Source organism: Helicoverpa zea, chromosome 6 (assembly GCF_022581195.2).
Source record: "Helicoverpa zea isolate HzStark_Cry1AcR chromosome 6, ilHelZeax1.1, whole genome shotgun sequence".
Lineage (NCBI taxonomy): Eukaryota > Metazoa > Arthropoda > Insecta > Lepidoptera > Noctuidae > Helicoverpa > Helicoverpa zea.
The window spans coordinates 13,931,629-13,949,323 of NC_061457.1; the positions used below are offsets into that span (position 1 = coordinate 13,931,629).

The 17,695-nt window shown below is 42.0% G+C and overlaps 3 protein-coding genes across 7 annotated transcripts; all 3 read left to right on the forward strand.

Annotated features, from left to right (window-relative positions):
- The first annotated feature begins 3,112 nt into the window (after positions 1–3,112).
- Positions 3,113–5,067, forward strand: LOC124630946. Its single transcript, XM_047164990.1, has 3 exons — positions 3,113–3,740; positions 4,339–4,510; positions 4,978–5,067. Exons 1-3 carry the CDS (start codon positions 3,625–3,627, stop codon positions 5,065–5,067), a joined length of 378 nt encoding a protein of 125 aa, XP_047020946.1. The 5' UTR covers positions 3,113–3,624.
- Positions 5,068–6,257: 1,190 nt separating this feature from the next.
- On the forward strand, positions 6,258–10,236 carry LOC124631341 (brahma-associated protein of 60 kDa). Of its 5 annotated transcripts, none has more exons than XM_047165696.1 (8): positions 6,258–6,561; positions 8,133–8,148; positions 8,245–8,553; positions 8,813–8,895; positions 9,032–9,544; positions 9,613–9,708; positions 9,792–9,902; positions 9,978–10,236. In XM_047165696.1, exons 1-8 carry the CDS (start codon positions 6,421–6,423, stop codon positions 10,158–10,160), a joined length of 1,452 nt encoding a protein of 483 aa, XP_047021652.1. In that variant the 5' UTR covers positions 6,258–6,420; the 3' UTR covers positions 10,161–10,236. The 5 variants fall into 5 exon arrangements, with proteins under 5 accessions (XP_047021652.1, XP_047021653.1, XP_047021654.1 ...); XM_047165697.1 differs by having other exon boundaries at positions 8,251–8,553; XM_047165698.1 differs by having other exon boundaries at positions 8,133–8,146; positions 8,249–8,553; positions 9,041–9,544.
- A 1,347-nt stretch (positions 10,237–11,583) lies between these two features.
- Positions 11,584–17,481, forward strand: LOC124631302 (aquaporin-like). The gene is made up of 4 exons (XM_047165624.1): positions 11,584–11,947; positions 16,016–16,545; positions 16,729–16,809; positions 17,057–17,481. The coding sequence occupies exons 1-4, from the start codon at positions 11,914–11,916 to the stop codon at positions 17,231–17,233; spliced, it is 822 nt and encodes a 273-aa protein (XP_047021580.1). The 5' UTR covers positions 11,584–11,913; the 3' UTR covers positions 17,234–17,481.
- Positions 17,482–17,695: the final 214 nt, after the last annotated feature.

A 17,695-nucleotide genomic window follows, 5' to 3' on the forward strand; every position in this document is an offset into this window, starting at 1 on the left:
CGCGAGCGAAGCGAGCGCATTTTTTCTTCTTTAAAGGGGTGACAGTCGACCCCTTAGTCCGGCCTCGATGTCTCGCGCGATTTGAATATTGCGCAGCGACTGGTAGTGAACCTAGGTTTCGCAGATTAGAGTGACACCTTCCGTGACTTGTCCCTTCTGCCCGCGCTATCCTGGTCGTGCAGATACGTGCCGAACGAGATGGTACTACCCTTTAGATGTGGTGCCCGGGGCGAACCGCTACTGAAATCAGTTCTATGTTGAAGGAGCTAAGAAAGATATATGCATGCACTTGGTTGGCCACAGGTTGTTACAAGAGGAGAAATCGTTGGTATAGCGTCGGCTTTCAATAATTGGCGAGAAGTATGTACCTAGCACTATAAAATCAGGAAGATTCGAAGTGAAGACTGCATACGACTGAATTTTTAGTAATTTTTTGCTTCACATGGCTATAGACTGCTGAACCATTTATGTCGTCTTTCTTCATTTTTTGGGAAGCTATAACAAAAGTACAACAGTTTTAGAATTGATCACACATATTTTGACTCATTACAAGAATTCATGGGCAATGACATCTAGGGTATTTGTTTGATTTACTAAAATGTTAGCTTACCTGTGGAACGACATGTTGCAACCACCATAGGATTTATATTTGCAAGTATAAACGCAACACTTTTTCACCATTTTACTAAGAAAACAAAATGTTAAATGCTAAATACGCGCCAAGCATATTCAGGGTTACCACAAGAAAAAAAATTAAGGTAAAAAGCTTTTATTTAAATGCGCTAAAAAGAAAAAAATACACTTTGACTATAACTTTACTGTCAACTTGTAACATTACAAAGAACAATGTCAGACGTCCATAGTAACTTAGGCTGAATAAAAATATTTCGTGTACAGTGAAAATTGTTACAGTTTTTTGTGTAGTTTAATGTCAGAAGCTTTTCTATGTTTTCCACTTTTGCATTGAACTTCTCAAAACCAAATTATTCAAACGAAAAACCTGAACTCGATAAACAAAATAATTACTTATTAACATGATATTTTTTTTTTGGAAAAGTTCTAGATAACAATTAACTATTTTATAAGGGTGCGTCCACATCTGGCGAATGCGCCGCGAATGCGCAGCACGCGAGCCGATCGCGAGCTGTCCGCGAGCTGCGCGCGTGCATTTTTGTTCGTGCGCCGCTTCTGCGCCGCCCGCGCGCAGCTCGCGCGCGACCTAAGCGCCGCACGCGAGCGGCGCGCAGGCGGCGCGCGACGTCTGACATCTTCGATAGTACTGAGCCAATATACGGAACTGTAAGGGCGAGAACTGATTGCGCGCAGATCGCGCGCCGCTCGCGCGCTCTATACGAGCCTTGCGTGAGTTGCGCTAAAGAGGCGCACCGAACTATTGCAGTGACTGCACGCGCGCAGCTCGCGGACAGCTCGCGATCGGCTCGCGTGCTGCGCATTCGCGGCGCATTCGCCAGATGTGGACGCACCCTAAGAAGTTAGTATTTTATATGTAAATTGTTGTAGTAAAGAACTTTGTGTACGTGAGAATTCAGTTTTAAAAGTTGATTGGGTGGGCCGAAACCTGACATTGTTCTTTAACATATTTGACACAATTTATTATGTTTTAAAAGCTTGTCGTACTCGTCGTAATTTTAAACTAAGAAAGTAAATACGAGTAGGTACTATATCTCGCGACAAGCTCTTCTCGTTTGTATTCTATGTCTCATCATTCATCATTCATTGGTCATTGGGTTAGATTGAAAAAAAATAGGTTATTCCCCATTTTGTAGTGGCGGCCATCTTGAATTTTTATTTTGTAAAGTGCACTGTGTTCTACTTGTCAATCAGTTTCATTTGATACCCATATTGTATAGGTATCTTAACAACAACTAGTCCACCATCTTGTATATTCAGCCATGTTGGATTTAGGATGACGTCACAAAGCTTAACATGCATTGTCATCCAAACTTAAATTTCAGCTCAATCGGTTGAGGGCAAGTGCCTTAAAATTGAGACACACAAACATAGATACATTGCAAGTTAAATCAAAGCTTATAAAAATTGAGTTATAATAAAATTCCACCCGAACACACAAACATAGGTACATACATTGCAAGTTAAATCAAAGCTTGTAAAAAAATACATGTTCTTTATGTTTTAAGAATAAATGCGAATAAATTAATGCGATGGTTATTAATTTGTTGACTTACAATTAAGATAAAAATATAAGTCATTCAATTGTTTTTCTGGGTAGCCAAAGAGGTCAGCCAGATTATTATCCGAATATCCCGAGAGATTTTGAAAACCATTTTTGTCCTCAAATCTGCATGGGAGGTTTTCTTTTCAAGAATTTTAAAAAAATATTTTTATTTAAACCATTTAAAACATTTATTTAGCCACACATACAGTCATTGAAAAATAACACAAAGTATACAATGAAAAAAAAAAGAACCAGTGTGGCAAGGGGTATATCTCAGGGTTATTTGCTGGCAAGGTGTAAAGAGCGAGATGAGCGGCCTCCGTTATTTCCATCCCTCTCGGCTCAGATTTGCCTCTGTGTATTATGCAACCAATTTAGTACCTTATTGCGTTGATATAGAGTTCATTTTCGTAAATATATATTTTGATAGTCCTCAATCTTGTTTGTAAATTACGTCTATGGTCGAGACCCAAGGGATTCAGATTTCTGGAACGAATTACTGACAATTCTGACAAACAGGTTTCGTTATTAATAACGAAACCTGTCGTATTTAAATACGACCTGAATTTATATGACGTTGATGAGATATGACTATGACGTTCCTTGCATTCGGTACCTAGGTCAGCGCCATCTAGTCATCACTAGCAAAAGAATTTAAAAAAAAGTTTATCAATGGAAATCAAAGAAACCACATAAATATCGCATAAATAGGAATATTTGACACATGAATTACTCAAGACAATACTTTTGGAGCCTTTAGGGTATAAACAAAAAGAAACAAAAAAGTATAATTGTACAGAAGTATGGATTTTAATCATCTGTGGTGGTTCATGATCTCGAATGGTTCATGGTTGTTTACAACCATAGACAGTAGCAGGGTCTGTCAAGTTTGTTCTACGAATTGCATTAAGGTGGGCTTGAAAACAAGAGAGAGTCAACGACATCAGAGTAAAAGAGATAAATATATAATGTTGCCACCAAAAATACAATTTCGTATTCTCCCTAATAATGAGCGTATAAATTGATTTTTAAAGTAAATTACCCTTGAAGATACTTTTAGCTATTATTCTAATGCCAAAAAATATACTTAGTTGAGAAATATTAGATATAAAATTTAATATTACTTATTAGAAAATATATATGGGGGATTATGTGTGGCAACACTAATGTCCGGACGCCATATTGGTTTTGACATTGTTGACGTCACAAGAAAAATGTCTGCGGCCGGTTGCGCACCATTTTATCTTGTACTAATGTTTATTTGTAATAAATAAACTACTTCCATTTAATTCTACATACATTGATAACGTTGAGTCGAGCTTGCTCCTCCGTTGCTGTGTTTTGGTGAAATTAAGTGTGTATTTGTGAGATATAGACTCGGTGTTGAGACAGTGACTTGTTTGATTTTGTTTTGTGTTTAATTCGCGATGAGTTCACAAAAAGAAAACACAAGAATCTGCTGCTTGTGTGGATCTTCACCTTCTAAAGATCCCAGCATCACTTTGCATCGGTTTCCAAAGCCTGGCACTAAAAATGCTCTGCGGTATGTACACTCCATGCTATTCGTCTTAGACGACATAGAATACCACATTTATTGTTAATTCCGCTTCTAACTACCACAAACTCACGTAACATATATACCTATATACTTAAGTCCCAACTTTCCTTGCCAAAAATCATTAGGTACTTACTATAAAAAGTTTTCTTGCTTACACCATTCCCGTATCTAATATAACATCTCTTTCAATCAAAGCGAAGACTACCCACTGACATGATATAATAATATCTTAACTCGGAAAATGATTAAAATAGTGTGTAATTTGAGAGCAGTGGTGGCCGAGTGGTAACTGCCCCAACTTACGAGTGGTAGGTCGCGGGTTCAAACCCGATCTGGCGCATAACTTTGTGTAATTTATTTCGTCACTACTGCTCTCAAAACGGTGAAGGAAAACATCGTGAGGAAACCAGCATGTCCTAGAACCAAAAAAAAATTCGAAGACGTGTGACATCCACCAATCCGCACTGGGCCCGCGGGGTGGATTATGGCCCAAGCCCTCTCCTAGAGAGGAGGCTGTGTCCCAGCAGTGGGAACATTAGAAGGCTGATGATGAGTGTGTAATTTTGATATTTTTAATTTTCAGTTGTGAATTATGGGCAAAGTATTGCTTCCCAAACGAAGCCTGGTCTTCACCAAAATTCCAGGACGCACTCCATAAACAACATAAGATGCTATGCAGCAAACATTTCAAAAGCACATGCTTTAATGAGAAGAAGTTGTTCAGAACAGCTGTACCTGATGTTCAATGCCAAAAGGTTAGTACCATTATCATTTTGAAAGTGTATTTAAAACACCTGTCTTATATAGCACAGAAATACAGACATTATGTTCAGTGTTCATTGTACTATGCAAAGCTATTTCTGAATGACATAGACAAGGCCTGGACCCAAAGATTATGGAGGTACATGGGCTCTATGCGCCACCAAATTGGGAATTTGAGTAGAGCAGAGTAAGAATTATATATGAAGGCAGATTCTTTACTGGAAGAATGAACTTTCGCATAAATGAATTCCCACAAAAAATCTGCTAATGGTTATCCAACCAATTGCAAGATATAAATTTAAAAAATTAAATATATGATGAGTACAATGACCTCTTAAGAGGTTGTTGGTTTTTTCCATAACACTGTATATATGTTTTTTTACATTTACCTCATCTATGACTAATAAATTTAAAGAGTTATCTTTAAATTTATTTAAAATAATCAACTTTCAATTTACAGGATACAACAACTTCTAATGTGCCAGATCAATCAAAACTTGGCAAGATCGTTTTTCAAAAATTTGTTTCAGCCCGGAACGAAATACATTGATATATAGCTTTTGTTGTGTAGTAAATGTTTGTAAATATCAAAATATAATTGGTCTAGTGTCTTTCTCTTCCTAATCATTTCTATAATAAAGAAGAAATAACACCAACGTTTATTACACAATATGATAGAATAATTTAAACCATGTCTGTAAACTTGTTGTTTGTTAAACAAATCGATAGTATTCTTTATTGTATAATAACATAGTCTTGTTTTTTATAATAGTAACACTTTAAAACTAACTAGAATTTTTGTTTGTTTATGTTTTGATGTTGAAATTGTATGCAATAGGCCCATCCATACTTGTTATTTTGGACGAAAATGTCTGAAATACCTACCTAAATTGATTAAATTCATGTATTTTAAAATTCATTACATAGGTGCACATACTTGTGATTTATGAACACCTTTTGTACCCTATTTCTGGAAATAAATTATAATTATTAACATGCTAAATAAAAAACTCTTGTACTGTAATCTTCCTTTTATTACACTGCTGCACTGCTCTATAAAGATAAATATTAGCAATTTATGCACAAGTACACTGTGTTTCATGTCGATTATTGCTGAGCAAAATGTGATAATCTTGCTCAGCCATAATCGACGAACGCACTGGGGCCCGATTCTCCTAATTTTACGATTCAGTCGAGTCGATTCACATTCGACTGAGATTCAATCCCGACTCAATTACGATTGAAGCATATGTGGCATTCCGCTATTTTTTCTTTGAAATAAACGTTTTTATCCTTTTCTGTCATTCAATAATGAATCATTTTGTCTGCAAATGATTTACGATTGCAATATGATTGTAGAGCAAACTACCGTATAGACCAAAATCACCAAAATAGCAGACCAATCGCAAACCAATCGAATGTCGTTGGAATACGATTGGTCTTATATTAGTAGCAGAATGCCCGATATGGTTAAAACTGCTACTGCGATCATATTGCGATTCAATTTCTATTCGATTTTAACATTATTAACTTAGGAGAATCGGGCCCCTGTACTTGTGCATAAAATGCAATAAAAATGACCTATAGAATATACTGTAGTTTGAAACTCCCGCCCTAGCTTCTACTCTCTAGTTTTCGTGGGCGGAATATAGATGGCGCCGGCCGGTAAGGAAAAATTTCCTCATAAAATTTGTACGGAGTCGTTATTCTTCCCTTTAGGGTATATATGTTCTGTGGACAGTAGAGAAGCTAACGTCTATGTGACATTAGTTGTTATTGACAGTAACGTATCGTGTAATTTGTTTTCATTATAATGTTTTTTTATAACTAATTAATACTTCTATGCGTTAAGAAATATGAGAGTAAACTAGACGTTAAGTATAATATATAATCAGTGACAAACATGGCTCAGCGTTTCCCCGGCAGCGGACCGACTCCCGCTCCGCCGCCAGGCGCCATGCAACCGCAACAACGCTACCCGGGGCCCGCACAGCCGCAGGGGTCTCCGATGCCGCCCAGGCCTTACCCAGGACCCAACTTCCCTGTAAGATGTCAACTTATCCCTCGTACCTACTGTAATCACTTCGGCGCCGTCAGTGCCATGGCGTCATATCTAGCTTGTTACAATAAGCATCTTTTTTCTTCCAAGAAATACATGATTAAAGAACATTTGTAATAAATTTCTGAAACAATCGTAACATCAATTTTTCAATTTAGCAAAGATCTAAGGCAGAGCTCTGCAAATAGTGACCCTTGGATATAAAAACATAAAAAGGGATTGAAGGGTTGGAATGGATTTATTGTTCTCTGGCTGTACCTATCTGTCTCATCAACCATCATAGTTAGGCATTTGATATTTTGACAGTGCAAATACATGATATGAAATGTCTGTATTTCCACTTAACAATACCTAAACCAAAATAAAATAAACATTTAAAGGGGCATAAACTGATGTTGCATGGAAAGCAACAAACACCATTTTACACAGCAGCAAATGATAGACTCCTGAAATATTCACAGAATATACCTATAGTGTGTTACATAAAAGTGTTGAAAGTAGATGATAATATAGTGTAAAGTCCCGGGGACCTTCTTCCCATCCCTGGACAAGCCTATAAATAACATAGAACTATGAATCAAATGACAATTGTAATGGATACTCAAGGAAGCCTGACAACAGGTCAGACAGGAAGACAGGAATGTATGTAGTTTTATGAAAAATTTTGCTTGATATGCATGAAGTTAAAAGCTATATATCGAGGCCACTTTTGCGATGGATGTCAATAAGGTACATCAATAAAAAATTGTTGTTGGCCAAGTTTAGCTGCATTTAATTAAAATCTATGTTTGCAAATAATTAAGATTTCTCTATACATATCGTGTGCATTCATCATCCTCCGAGCCTCTTTCCAAACTATGTTGGGGTCGGCTTCCAGTCTAATCGGATTCAGCTGTGTACCAGTGCTTTACAAGAAGCGACTGCCTATCTGACCTCCTCAACCCAGGTACCCGGGCAACCCGATACCTCTTGGTTAGACTGGTGTCAGACTTACTGACTTCTGACTACCCGTAACGACTGCGAAGGATGTTCAATGACAGCCGGGACGTACAGTTTAACATGTCATCCGAGACACAGTCATTGGTGTCTAATATATACATACTTAGAAAGTACATACAAACTTAGAAAAGTTGCATTGGTACTTGCCTGACCTGGAATCGAACCCACGCCCTATTACACAAGGTTGGTTCTTTGCCCACTAGGCCACCACAACTTCATTTTATACATATTGTGTGTGTCATACCAAATATAAATGTGAGATATATGAGTTTTTCTTTTTTCTTGGTTGGAAATCCTGAAATGACTACTAATGGTTAAGGGATTGTCTGACTCTTACTGACTAAAAGCCAACATGGGCAACATAATGTTTCTTAACGGTAACTATTTGAACAATAAGTTAGGTTGTTGATATAATACGACATATTTTGATTTCTCGATCGTTTTAAATTTACGGACGCCATGGTGTGCGACCCTATAATGTATGATTTTCCAAAATGAAACAATTGGAAAATGAAGGTCGTAGGTTAGGTGAGTGATGGGTGTGGTTGCGTCGGCAGGCTCGCAGCGGGTTCACGCCGCCGCCGGCGGGCGCGGGGGCGGGCGGCGGGCGCGCGGCGGGCGGCGCGGCGTACGGCGGCGGCCCCGCGCCCGCGCCGCGCCCCGCGCCCGCGCCCGCGCCCGCCAAGCGCCCGCCCGACGCGCGGCCGCCGCACAAGCCGCTGTACAGCGCCGACGCGTACGGCGGCGCGGCGCCGGGCGCGGCCCCCAAGCGCAAGAAGCGGCTGGCGGACAAGATCCTGCCGCAGAAGGTGCGCGACCTGGTGCCGGAGTCACAGGCCTACATGGACCTGCTCGCCTTCGAGCGTAAGCTGGACGCCACCATCATGCGCAAGCGCCTCGACATACAGGAGGCGCTCAAGCGACCCATGAAGCAGAAGAGGAAACTCCGAATATTCATTTCTAATACCTTCTACCCGGGTACATATTATTACTATCTGTTTATTTATGTATAATATTTCTCCCAACACAAAGTGTGATGATGCTATCAATATAAATATAATCAGTGTATGTTGATGAATTAGAAGGGATATGAAGTTAGTTTTTTTTTTTTTTTCGTTCTCATTCCTGTTTTATTTTTGTGAGCTTTTATATATATTCGTTTTTGTGTGTGCATCACGAACGCGAATAAACGTTTTGATTTGATTTGATTTGATTTAAAGTGAGGGTTTGCGTACAGGTCAGGGCGACAACGCCGTGCCGTCGTGGGAGCTGCGCGTCGAGGGCCGGCTGCTCGACGATACCAAGAACGATCCCAATAAAGTAATACATACCATGTTTACATCTCTTTTGTTTAGCTCTTTTATGTACCTAATAACAATATTTCGATTTGAAGCTTGTGATTATATGACAGTGTGATGGCAACGTGAGGGTAGCGTATAAAGCTTAGTGGCTTGAGGTGTTGCAGGTGAAGCGCAAGTTCTCGTCGTTCTTCAAGTCGCTGGTGATCGAGCTAGACAAGGAGCTGTACGGGCCTGACAACCACCTGGTGGAGTGGCACCGCACGCTGACCACGCAGGAGACGGACGGCTTCCAGGTGAAGCGGCCGGGGTACAAGAACGTGCGCTGCACCATCCTGCTGCTGCTGGACTACCAGCCGCTGCAGTTCAAGCTGGACCAGCGCCTGGCGCGGCTGCTGGGAGTGCACACGCAGACGCGGCCCGTCATCGTCAACGCGCTGTGGCAGTACGTCAAGACGCATCGCCTGCAGGACCCGCACGAGCGCGAGTACGTCGCCTGCGACAAGTACCTCGAGCAGATCTTCGGCGCCGCCCGCATGAAGCTGGCCGAGGTGCCGGGCCGCCTGGGGGCGTTGCTGCACCCGCCCGACCCCATCGTCATCAACCACGTCATCGCCGTCGAGCCGCCGCACGACACCAAGCAGACCGCCTGCTACGACATCGACGTCGAGGTGAGTCCGTCCCACCCCACCCCCGCACTGTCCGCGCCGCCCGCTACAGCCGCCCGCCTCTGTTCCAGGTTGACGATACGCTCAAGTCGCAAATGAACAACTTCCTGTTGAGCACGGCCAACCAGCAGGAGATCCAGGGGCTCGACTCGAAGATCCACGAGACGGTAAGTACGCGTTCGTCGTTGCCGTAGCACGCGTACGTCGCAGCCCGACCCCGATCGCTCATCGACCGTCCGTCACGTTGCAGGTGGACACCATCAACCAGTTGAAGACGAATCGCGAGTTCTTCCTGAGCTTCAGCATGGACCCGCAGCAGTTCATCCAGAAGTGGCTGGTGTCGCAGTCGCGTGACCTGAAGGTGAGTGCGGGCGGCGGCCTCGAGCCGGCGGGCCCCGAGCGGGCGGGCCCCGACTCACGCGCGTTGTGCCCGCAGAGCATGGGCGGCGCGGGCGCGGGCGGCGCGGAGGAGGAGCGGCTGGGCGCGTTCTACGCGCAGGCGTGGGCCGGCGAGGGCGTGGCGCGCTACCTCACGGCGCGAGTGGCGCAGCGCCGCCGCGACCTCGAGCACGCGCTGCAGCCGCACCCGCCGCCGCACCCGCACCTGCAGCGCCTGTAGCCGCGCCTGCACCTGCAGCGCCAGGGTCTACGGCATCTCTAGTGGCTCCCTAATTAAATCTCGTATATTCTCTCCACCCTCGACTTTTATTTCGCAACACCCGCGGTTTTACGTCGTCTGTTTAAGATTCTAACTATAAAACTCCCACTTCTTTAATCTCTCATTATACCGCATAGGTGGAACTCCGCAACGTCGGAAAGCTATTCGCAAAAAATCGGACCGGGTGAAATTCTCCTAGATACACAGACACCATGATAATATGTATTTGTTTCACGATACGATAGTATCCCTGAGAGTTCTTATTTTTCCTTGCTGCAGCGTGAATGCCCGTCGACAGGGCGACGTGTAATATAGCACTGTGATGTGACTGTGTATAGCACAGTTTTTTACTTGTAACGGAATATTCAACGTTTGCTTTGATCAGGATAATGAAAAACGCTGACTCCACTGTTTCGTGGTAAAAAAAAAATCTTGCCACTTAATTAATTTATATAGGTAGTTTTTTGTTATACAAGAGTGCAAAGTTGCCTTTTAACCGCGGGCTCAATTTTGATGACCGAGCAAGCGAAGGATTCAAAAAAATTAAAAACCTGAGCGATAGCGAGGGAATCAAAAGAGCACACGGTGTAAAATCTTTGCACTCGAGTGCAACACGGAACTTTTCATTCCACCTTATCGAGGAAATTACTAAATGCAAAAAAAGAAAATGGCGCGCATGGCAAGTTAAAAGAAGTACTATTATTTTTTTTATTTAAATAATCAATTTAAAAATAAAATGAAGGTTAAAAATGTATCTGAAAACAATAATAAAAATGTGTAGTGGAATCATTATTTTAAGCAGTAGTTTATTTGTTTAATATGTATTTGTTTAAAAAGTCTTGTCAAGATTGTCACAAATGGAGTATTGCATACGATGTTCTAAATTCAAATCACTTTGCTGCTCTAGACTTCTCTAGAGGATATAAATAAAAACGGCTTCTGTACTCTGATATCGAAGGGTAAAACTACTCTTTCCGAGATGGTGGGATGAAAAATATATTTATTTCTAGACTGTTGTCTTATCTTGTTTCAATAATTTGTTCAGTATACAAAACACATAGATATCGTCATTGTTCATCTCGCTACTTGACGCCAGTATACTTAGTTTTTAAGCATTTGTTGTACCAGCACAAATATAACAGCGCAGTTGCCTCATTGAATGTGCAAATATTTACCAAATGTTAATAATGTGGGGTACGTCCACACTATCAACACATACTTTATCATTATAATATCAGTGCCCAGAATAGTACGTACCTACTCGCTGAGTGGTTCGGTACTGTCAAGGTTTAGCTCGCTGTTGAGTGGCTCAGTGTCAACGACGAGCACCCTCGAGGAGACTTGTTGTGCAGACGGCCTCCATACCACTATTACCTACCTTCGCGTTATATTGTACTAAACATGTCTGTGCTTATGAGTTGCCGATCATGGTAATGTTGTATATTAAGTAGTCATTGTGTGCCACCGAGTGCACGCGTGCACATTTATTTTGTTAAAAAATATACATTTACAAACAAGTTACTTCAAGATATTCGTACATAATTGTGAAGCCCGTATTATAAATACATAAAACCTGTGTCACTATGATCTCATTCACAACAAACCCATATAAATATCGAGAGGGGTGCGAAAATTAGTGTGCATGCGTCGCGTCGTTCGCCAAACAGTGTGTGAGTCATAGTAAGACAGCCGCAGTGCTGCGCCAGCCGCCCGCATGGCCGGACACGACGTCGCCTGCTGCTGCTACCGTGAGTGTCGCTGCTACTGCTCCATCATCACGCGGAAACCTCTTCATCTCTCCTGCGAAAATAATTTCAATATTTTTTTAATCCTCAATTTTTTTAAAATTGAGGACGGTTCTCATACAAAGAACCTATGTTTTTTGGATATTTTATAGATTATGGTTTCTACGGAAACCGACTGCCCGGTTTTTATTTATTTAATACTTCTTGTACATATAGTACAATGGCGAACATAACGCCTTAGGCGTTCTCTACCAGTCTACCTTTGGGTGGTGGTGGTTTTTTTTTTATTTGCGGGGAGTTTTTGGATGCACCCTCAAAAAATCCTTCAGCAACCCCTACAATGTTTTTGTTCGACCCATAGAAATCTGTGGACACCAAGATGGGAAAAAAACGAGGAGATTAAGATCTTCGCTTCACGTGTCCTAACAATAAATGTTTAAAATTCCGAACACAAAAACCCATTCCATTAAAAAAAATGTAAAATAAACTCAATGTTTTAGTAGGTAAGTAGGTACCTAATTATCTAAATACTAGCTTCCGCTCGCGGCTTCGCCCGCTTGGTGTGTTGATAAAAAGTAGCCTATGTGTTAATCCGGGGTACCTATCTACATACAAAATTTCAACCAAATTGGTCCAGCAGTGTTTGCGTGAAAGAATAATATAATATAACTTGTGCGCATGCTCATTTGGAAGTCAGTGTTTAATTTTAGTCTTTATTTGGTTTCATTTAACACATGCTAAAAAGAGCGGTGTTGCTAAAAAAACCGGCCAAGTGCGAATCGGACTCGCACACACGAAGGGTTCCGTACCGCCATTCATCATCCTCCGAGCCTTTTCCCAACTATGTTGGGGTCGGCTTCCAGTCTAACCGGATTCAGCTGAGTACCAATGCTTTACAAGAAGCGACTGCCTATCTGACCTCCTCAACCCAGTTACCCGGGCAACCCGATACCCCTTAGTTAGTTAGACTGGTGTCAGACTTACTGGCTTCTGACTACCCGTAACGACTGTCAAGGATGTTCAATGACAGCCGGGACCTACAGTTTAACGTGCCATCCGAAACACAGTCATTGGTGTCTAAGATATACTTAGAAAGTACAGTGTGCGTTCGCGCAGCGGAATGTTGTTGAATTTAAAGATTTTAATTATGCAGATAATTAGTGTATGACGTCCTATAATTGTGTATGGTAAATAAAAATTTGTGTATGCAGCCATTGTGGAGAAATTCACCAAAAACAGATTCCGCTGGGCGAACGTTGGCGAACGTTGTCCTGGCGGAACTTTTTTCAATCCATAGACTTTAGAAGAAAAGAGATGTGTCCAAAAATTAGTGTGTATTTGTGTATAATTGATTATGTATGAATGAAATCAGTGCATGCATTAACTTCGGAGAAATTCAAGTTTCCGCTACGCGAACGTTTGGCCATTAGCTAGTTTTCATATAAAGCGCTTACATAGAGAGCTGTAGATTTTTACATACGTTGTTTTGAATTTGTTTATATTTGTTTAAAAAACAGATTTAGAAAAAGTCGTAGGGTTTAAAAGATAAAAATATAAACGTAAAATACACTTATTAGGTCTTAGTTCTTAAAGTATGCAGTTTGGGGTCTAGATTTTCACGTTTACACAAACCTTGTAAGAGTCTCCAACATGTTACCAAGTATCAATGATGTTCCGTTAGTAATTAAAAAGTTATAGGATATTTTATCATGATATATGATGAATAGATCACTGTTTACAAAGCAGTCGAATATCACGACGTTCTAAAGGAATTGCATGGTAAAATGTATGCCAATAATTAGTTTAATCATTCAACTATTCACTTGCAAAATTTCATGTCATTAAATTCAGTAATTAAAGAAAGACAATTATAATACTGACGGAGCATCGAAAACCTACATAATCCGACCAAGTTCGGATAGCTACAAAAAAGCGGCCGTGCCATATGTCTAAGAAACGTTCTTAACTTGGAAGGTTAGTATAATTATTAATATGGTACAGCTGCGTACACAAGCGTTAGGAAAAAATAAAACAATTGCATTTCTTGAATGAATTTTTTTTTTTTTTAATAATAACGCCACTATCTACGACATTTTAGTTAAAATACATAACGTTTATTAACGATATTTTTAATCACCTAGTTAAGTAATTTATGTAAGTAATGATAATAAAAATATTTTTGTACACGGATATTTAAATAGAGAAGTACTTGTTAATTGAAGATTTATTTTTATCGTAGATAGTGGCATTATTATAAAAAAAATATTTTTCATTCAAGAAGCATTGTTTTATTTTTTCCTAACGCTTGTGTACGCAACTGTGCCATATTAATAAATACTAACCTTCCAAGTTAAGAACGTTTCTTAGACATATGGCACGGCCGCTTTTTTGTAGCTATCCGAACTTGGTCGGATTATGTAGGTTTTCGATGCTCCGTCAGTATTATAATTGTCTTTCTTTAATTACTGAATTTAATGACATGAAATTTTGCAAGTGAATAGTTGAATGATTAAACTAATTATTGGCATACATTTTACCATGCAATTCCTTTAGAACGTCGTGATATTCGACTGCTTTGTAAACAGTGATCTATTCATCATATATCATGATAAAATATCCTATAACTTTTTAATTACTAACGGAACATCATTGATACTTGGCAACATGTTGGAGACACTTACAAGGTTTGTGTAAACGTGAAAATCTAGACCCCAAACTGCATACTTTAAGAACTAAGACCTAATAAGTGTATTTTACGTTTATATTTTTATCTTTTAAACCCTACGACTTTTTCTAAATCTTTTTTTTAAACAAATATAAACAAATTCAAAACAACGTATGTAAAAATCTACAGCTCTCTATGTAAGCGCTTTATATGAAAACTAGCTAATGGCCAAACGTTCGCGTAGCGGAAACTTGAATTTCTCCGAAGTTAATGCATGCACTGATTTCATTCATACATAATCAATTATACACAAATACACACTAATTTTTGGACACATCTCTTTTCTTCTAAAGTCTATGGATTGAAAAAAGTTCCGCCAGGACAACGTTCGCCAACGTTCGCCCAGCGGAATCTGTTTTTGGTGAATTTCTCCACAATGGCTGCATACACAAATTTTTATTTACCATACACAATTATAGGACGTCATACACTAATTATCTGCATAATTAAAATCTTTAAATTCAACAACATTCCGCTGCGCGAACGCACACGAAAGTACATACAAACTTAGAAAAGTTGCATTGGTACTTCGATTTGGTATTTCGGTACGACCTGGAATCGAACCCGCGCCCTCATACTCGAGAGGTTGGTTCTTTGCCCTAGGCCACCACAATTTTTTTCCGTACCGCCATTGCACCTAAGAAAAGTTTTTTTTGCTTTTCAGTGTTTTTGGGAGGTCGGTTTTATTTTTTTGTAATTCAATTAGTGTGTGTGAGTAAGAGTGTTATAAATGTACTAGCAGTCCAATATAATCAGAAAGCTCCGAACTGCTAATCTATCGAGAGTTACACTAGTAACTATTATATAATCTGTGGTTACACGTATTATTGTGAGTCAACCATTAAATATAGACATATACTGTTGTGGGATATTTTTACATAGGTAATTAAGGAGAAAATTTCCGTCATACATGGTTTCGGGGTACCTTTTACCATTAAGGCTGCACACGCAACGGAAGCTTAAAAACTGGAGTAACTTCTCCCGTTTTCCCCACATTTCTCTTCACTGCTCTGCTACTGATCGTAGCGTGATGAAAAGTATCCTATAATCTGCCCAGAAGTATGAAGAGTAATTGTACCAAGTTTCGTTAAAATCCGTCAAGTGGTTTTTTTTTGTTTCCATAACGAACAGCCAGACAAAAATTTTACTGATTGCATTTTTGGCATCAGTCATCATCGATCACTAATCACCCCCTGATAGTTATTTTGGAAATATATTTAATGTACAGAATTGACCTGTCTACAGATTTATTATAAGTAGGTATAGATTATGTATTGATTAGCATTGGCTAGCTAGATGATGAACAGTCGTAGCAATCTGTGCGAGTAGTGTAATGTTGTTGCGAGTGCGGCGCTGCGCGTGCGGCCGCTGCGCGCACCCGGGCGGCGGCGCGCTGTGGCGCGTGGCGCTGGCCGAGGCGCTGGGCGCGGCGCTGCTGCTGCTGCTGACGTGCTGCGCCGTGAGCGCGCCCGGCGCGGCGCAGTCGGCGCCGGCGCGCGCGCTGGGCTCGGGGCTGGTGGTGGCGCTGCTGGTGCAGTGCCTGGAGCGCGCGTCGGGCGCGCAGCTCAACCCGGCCGTGACGCTGGCGGCTCTGCTGTGGGGGCGCATGTCGCGGCGGCGCGCGGCGGCGGAGGCGCTGGCGCAGCTGGCGGGCGCGGCGGCGGGCGCGGGCGCGGCGCGGGCGCTGCTGGGCGGCGCGGCGCGCTGCGGGACGCGCGGGACGCTGTCCGCGCTGCCGGCCGCGCTGCTGGAGGCGGTGCTGGCGGGCTGCCTGGCGCTCGCCAACTGCGCCGCCTGGGACGCGCGCAACGCCGACTTGCGAGACTCCTGGCCGCTGCGCATCGGACTGTGCGTGGCCGGCCTGTCGCTCGCCGCGGTCAGTACTTTCCTCCCTTGTTTCGTATGACGCGAGTCAATGAGTTCAGTGGGTAGAATAGAAACCCATTGAAATCATTGACCATTGTAGAGAACACCGATCGCGAAGGCAAATCCCGCACAATACCGGATTCTAGAAGTGACAGTGTTGAGGTTGAGAGAGTAACAACATACAACGTTGCAGGGCGAGCTTACGGGTGCCAGCATGAACCCGGCGCGCAGCTTCGGACCGGCGCTATGGAGCGGCGACTGGGCTGACCACTGGGTGAGTCCACTCCTTGTGCTGCATACCTACAGACTACGCGTTCCAATATGATACGCCTCGCCGCCCGTTAGCAAACGTAAACCTACCCTCGCAAGCTACAATACAATACCTAGGTACTGTTGACTTTTGAAAGGGGTGAGTACTTAGGCACCTACGTGAATGAAATGAGACATTCATATATCACTTTCTGGTCTTGGTCAGTGAGCCATCTTAGGTGCGGATTTCTTAAGTGTTCTATCGTGTGCAGGTGTACTGGGTGGGCCCGCTCAGCGGCTCGGCACTTTTCACCACCGCCTACATGTGCGCGTGGAAGCCGCGCTGTGACGTCACGCCGCGCTGCGCCTGCGACGATGCCTCGCGCCGCGGCTCGCGTGACGTCACCTCCGCGCCGCCGCTGCCCGACAAGCCGTGTGCCGAGCCCTAGCGAGCCGTGCCACGTCACGTCACGTCACGTCACGTCACGCCGCGCTGCGCCTGCGACGATGCCGCGGCTCGCGTGACGTCACCGTCGCGCTTATGTTTGTATATGTATAAACTGTAGTTCTATGTATAGGAAGCTACTATGAGAGGCCAAAAAATGTTGGTAATCATTACAAAGGTTTTTGTTTATCTCTAAGAATATTTTCTGTTAAACTATAAAAAAATAAGAAAAAGCAAGGTTTTATCGTTCCAGATATTTTTTTATAATTATGACTTTTAGATCAAGTGCAATAATAAGCTTACTCGACTTCTAAGATAGCGATCAACATCCTCTCCCAGTATCCTCTCTCTGCAAGGATGGTGATAATGTGTCAAATTCTTTAAAGCACCAGAGCGTTCCTTTTAGGTTGATATCATCTCCCGAGCCTTTTCCCAACTAGGTATATAGAGGACAGTTTCCATTCTA

Coding starts and splice junctions, on each gene's coding strand:
- LOC124630946 (XM_047164990.1), top strand. CDS start 3,625: ATGAGTTCACAAAAAGAAAACACAAGAATCTGCTGCTTGTGTGGATCT. Junction 3,741..4,338: donor GGCACTAAAAATGCTCTGCG/GTATGTACACTC, acceptor TTTAATTTTCAG/TTGTGAATTATGGGCAAAGT. Junction 4,511..4,977: donor CTGATGTTCAATGCCAAAAG/GTTAGTACCATT, acceptor TTCAATTTACAG/GATACAACAACTTCTAATGT.
- LOC124631341 (XM_047165694.1), top strand. CDS start 6,421: ATGGCTCAGCGTTTCCCCGGCAGCGGACCGACTCCCGCTCCGCCGCCA. Junction 8,896..9,031: donor CCAAGAACGATCCCAATAAA/GTAATACATACC, acceptor TAGTGGCTTGAG/GTGTTGCAGGTGAAGCGCAA. Junction 9,903..9,977: donor CGCAGTCGCGTGACCTGAAG/GTGAGTGCGGGC, acceptor TTGTGCCCGCAG/AGCATGGGCGGCGCGGGCGC.
- LOC124631302 (XM_047165624.1), top strand. CDS start 11,914: ATGGCCGGACACGACGTCGCCTGCTGCTGCTACC. Junction 11,948..16,015: donor CGTCGCCTGCTGCTGCTACC/GTGAGTGTCGCT, acceptor TGTTGTTGCGAG/TGCGGCGCTGCGCGTGCGGC. Junction 16,546..16,728: donor CCGGCCTGTCGCTCGCCGCG/GTCAGTACTTTC, acceptor ACAACGTTGCAG/GGCGAGCTTACGGGTGCCAG.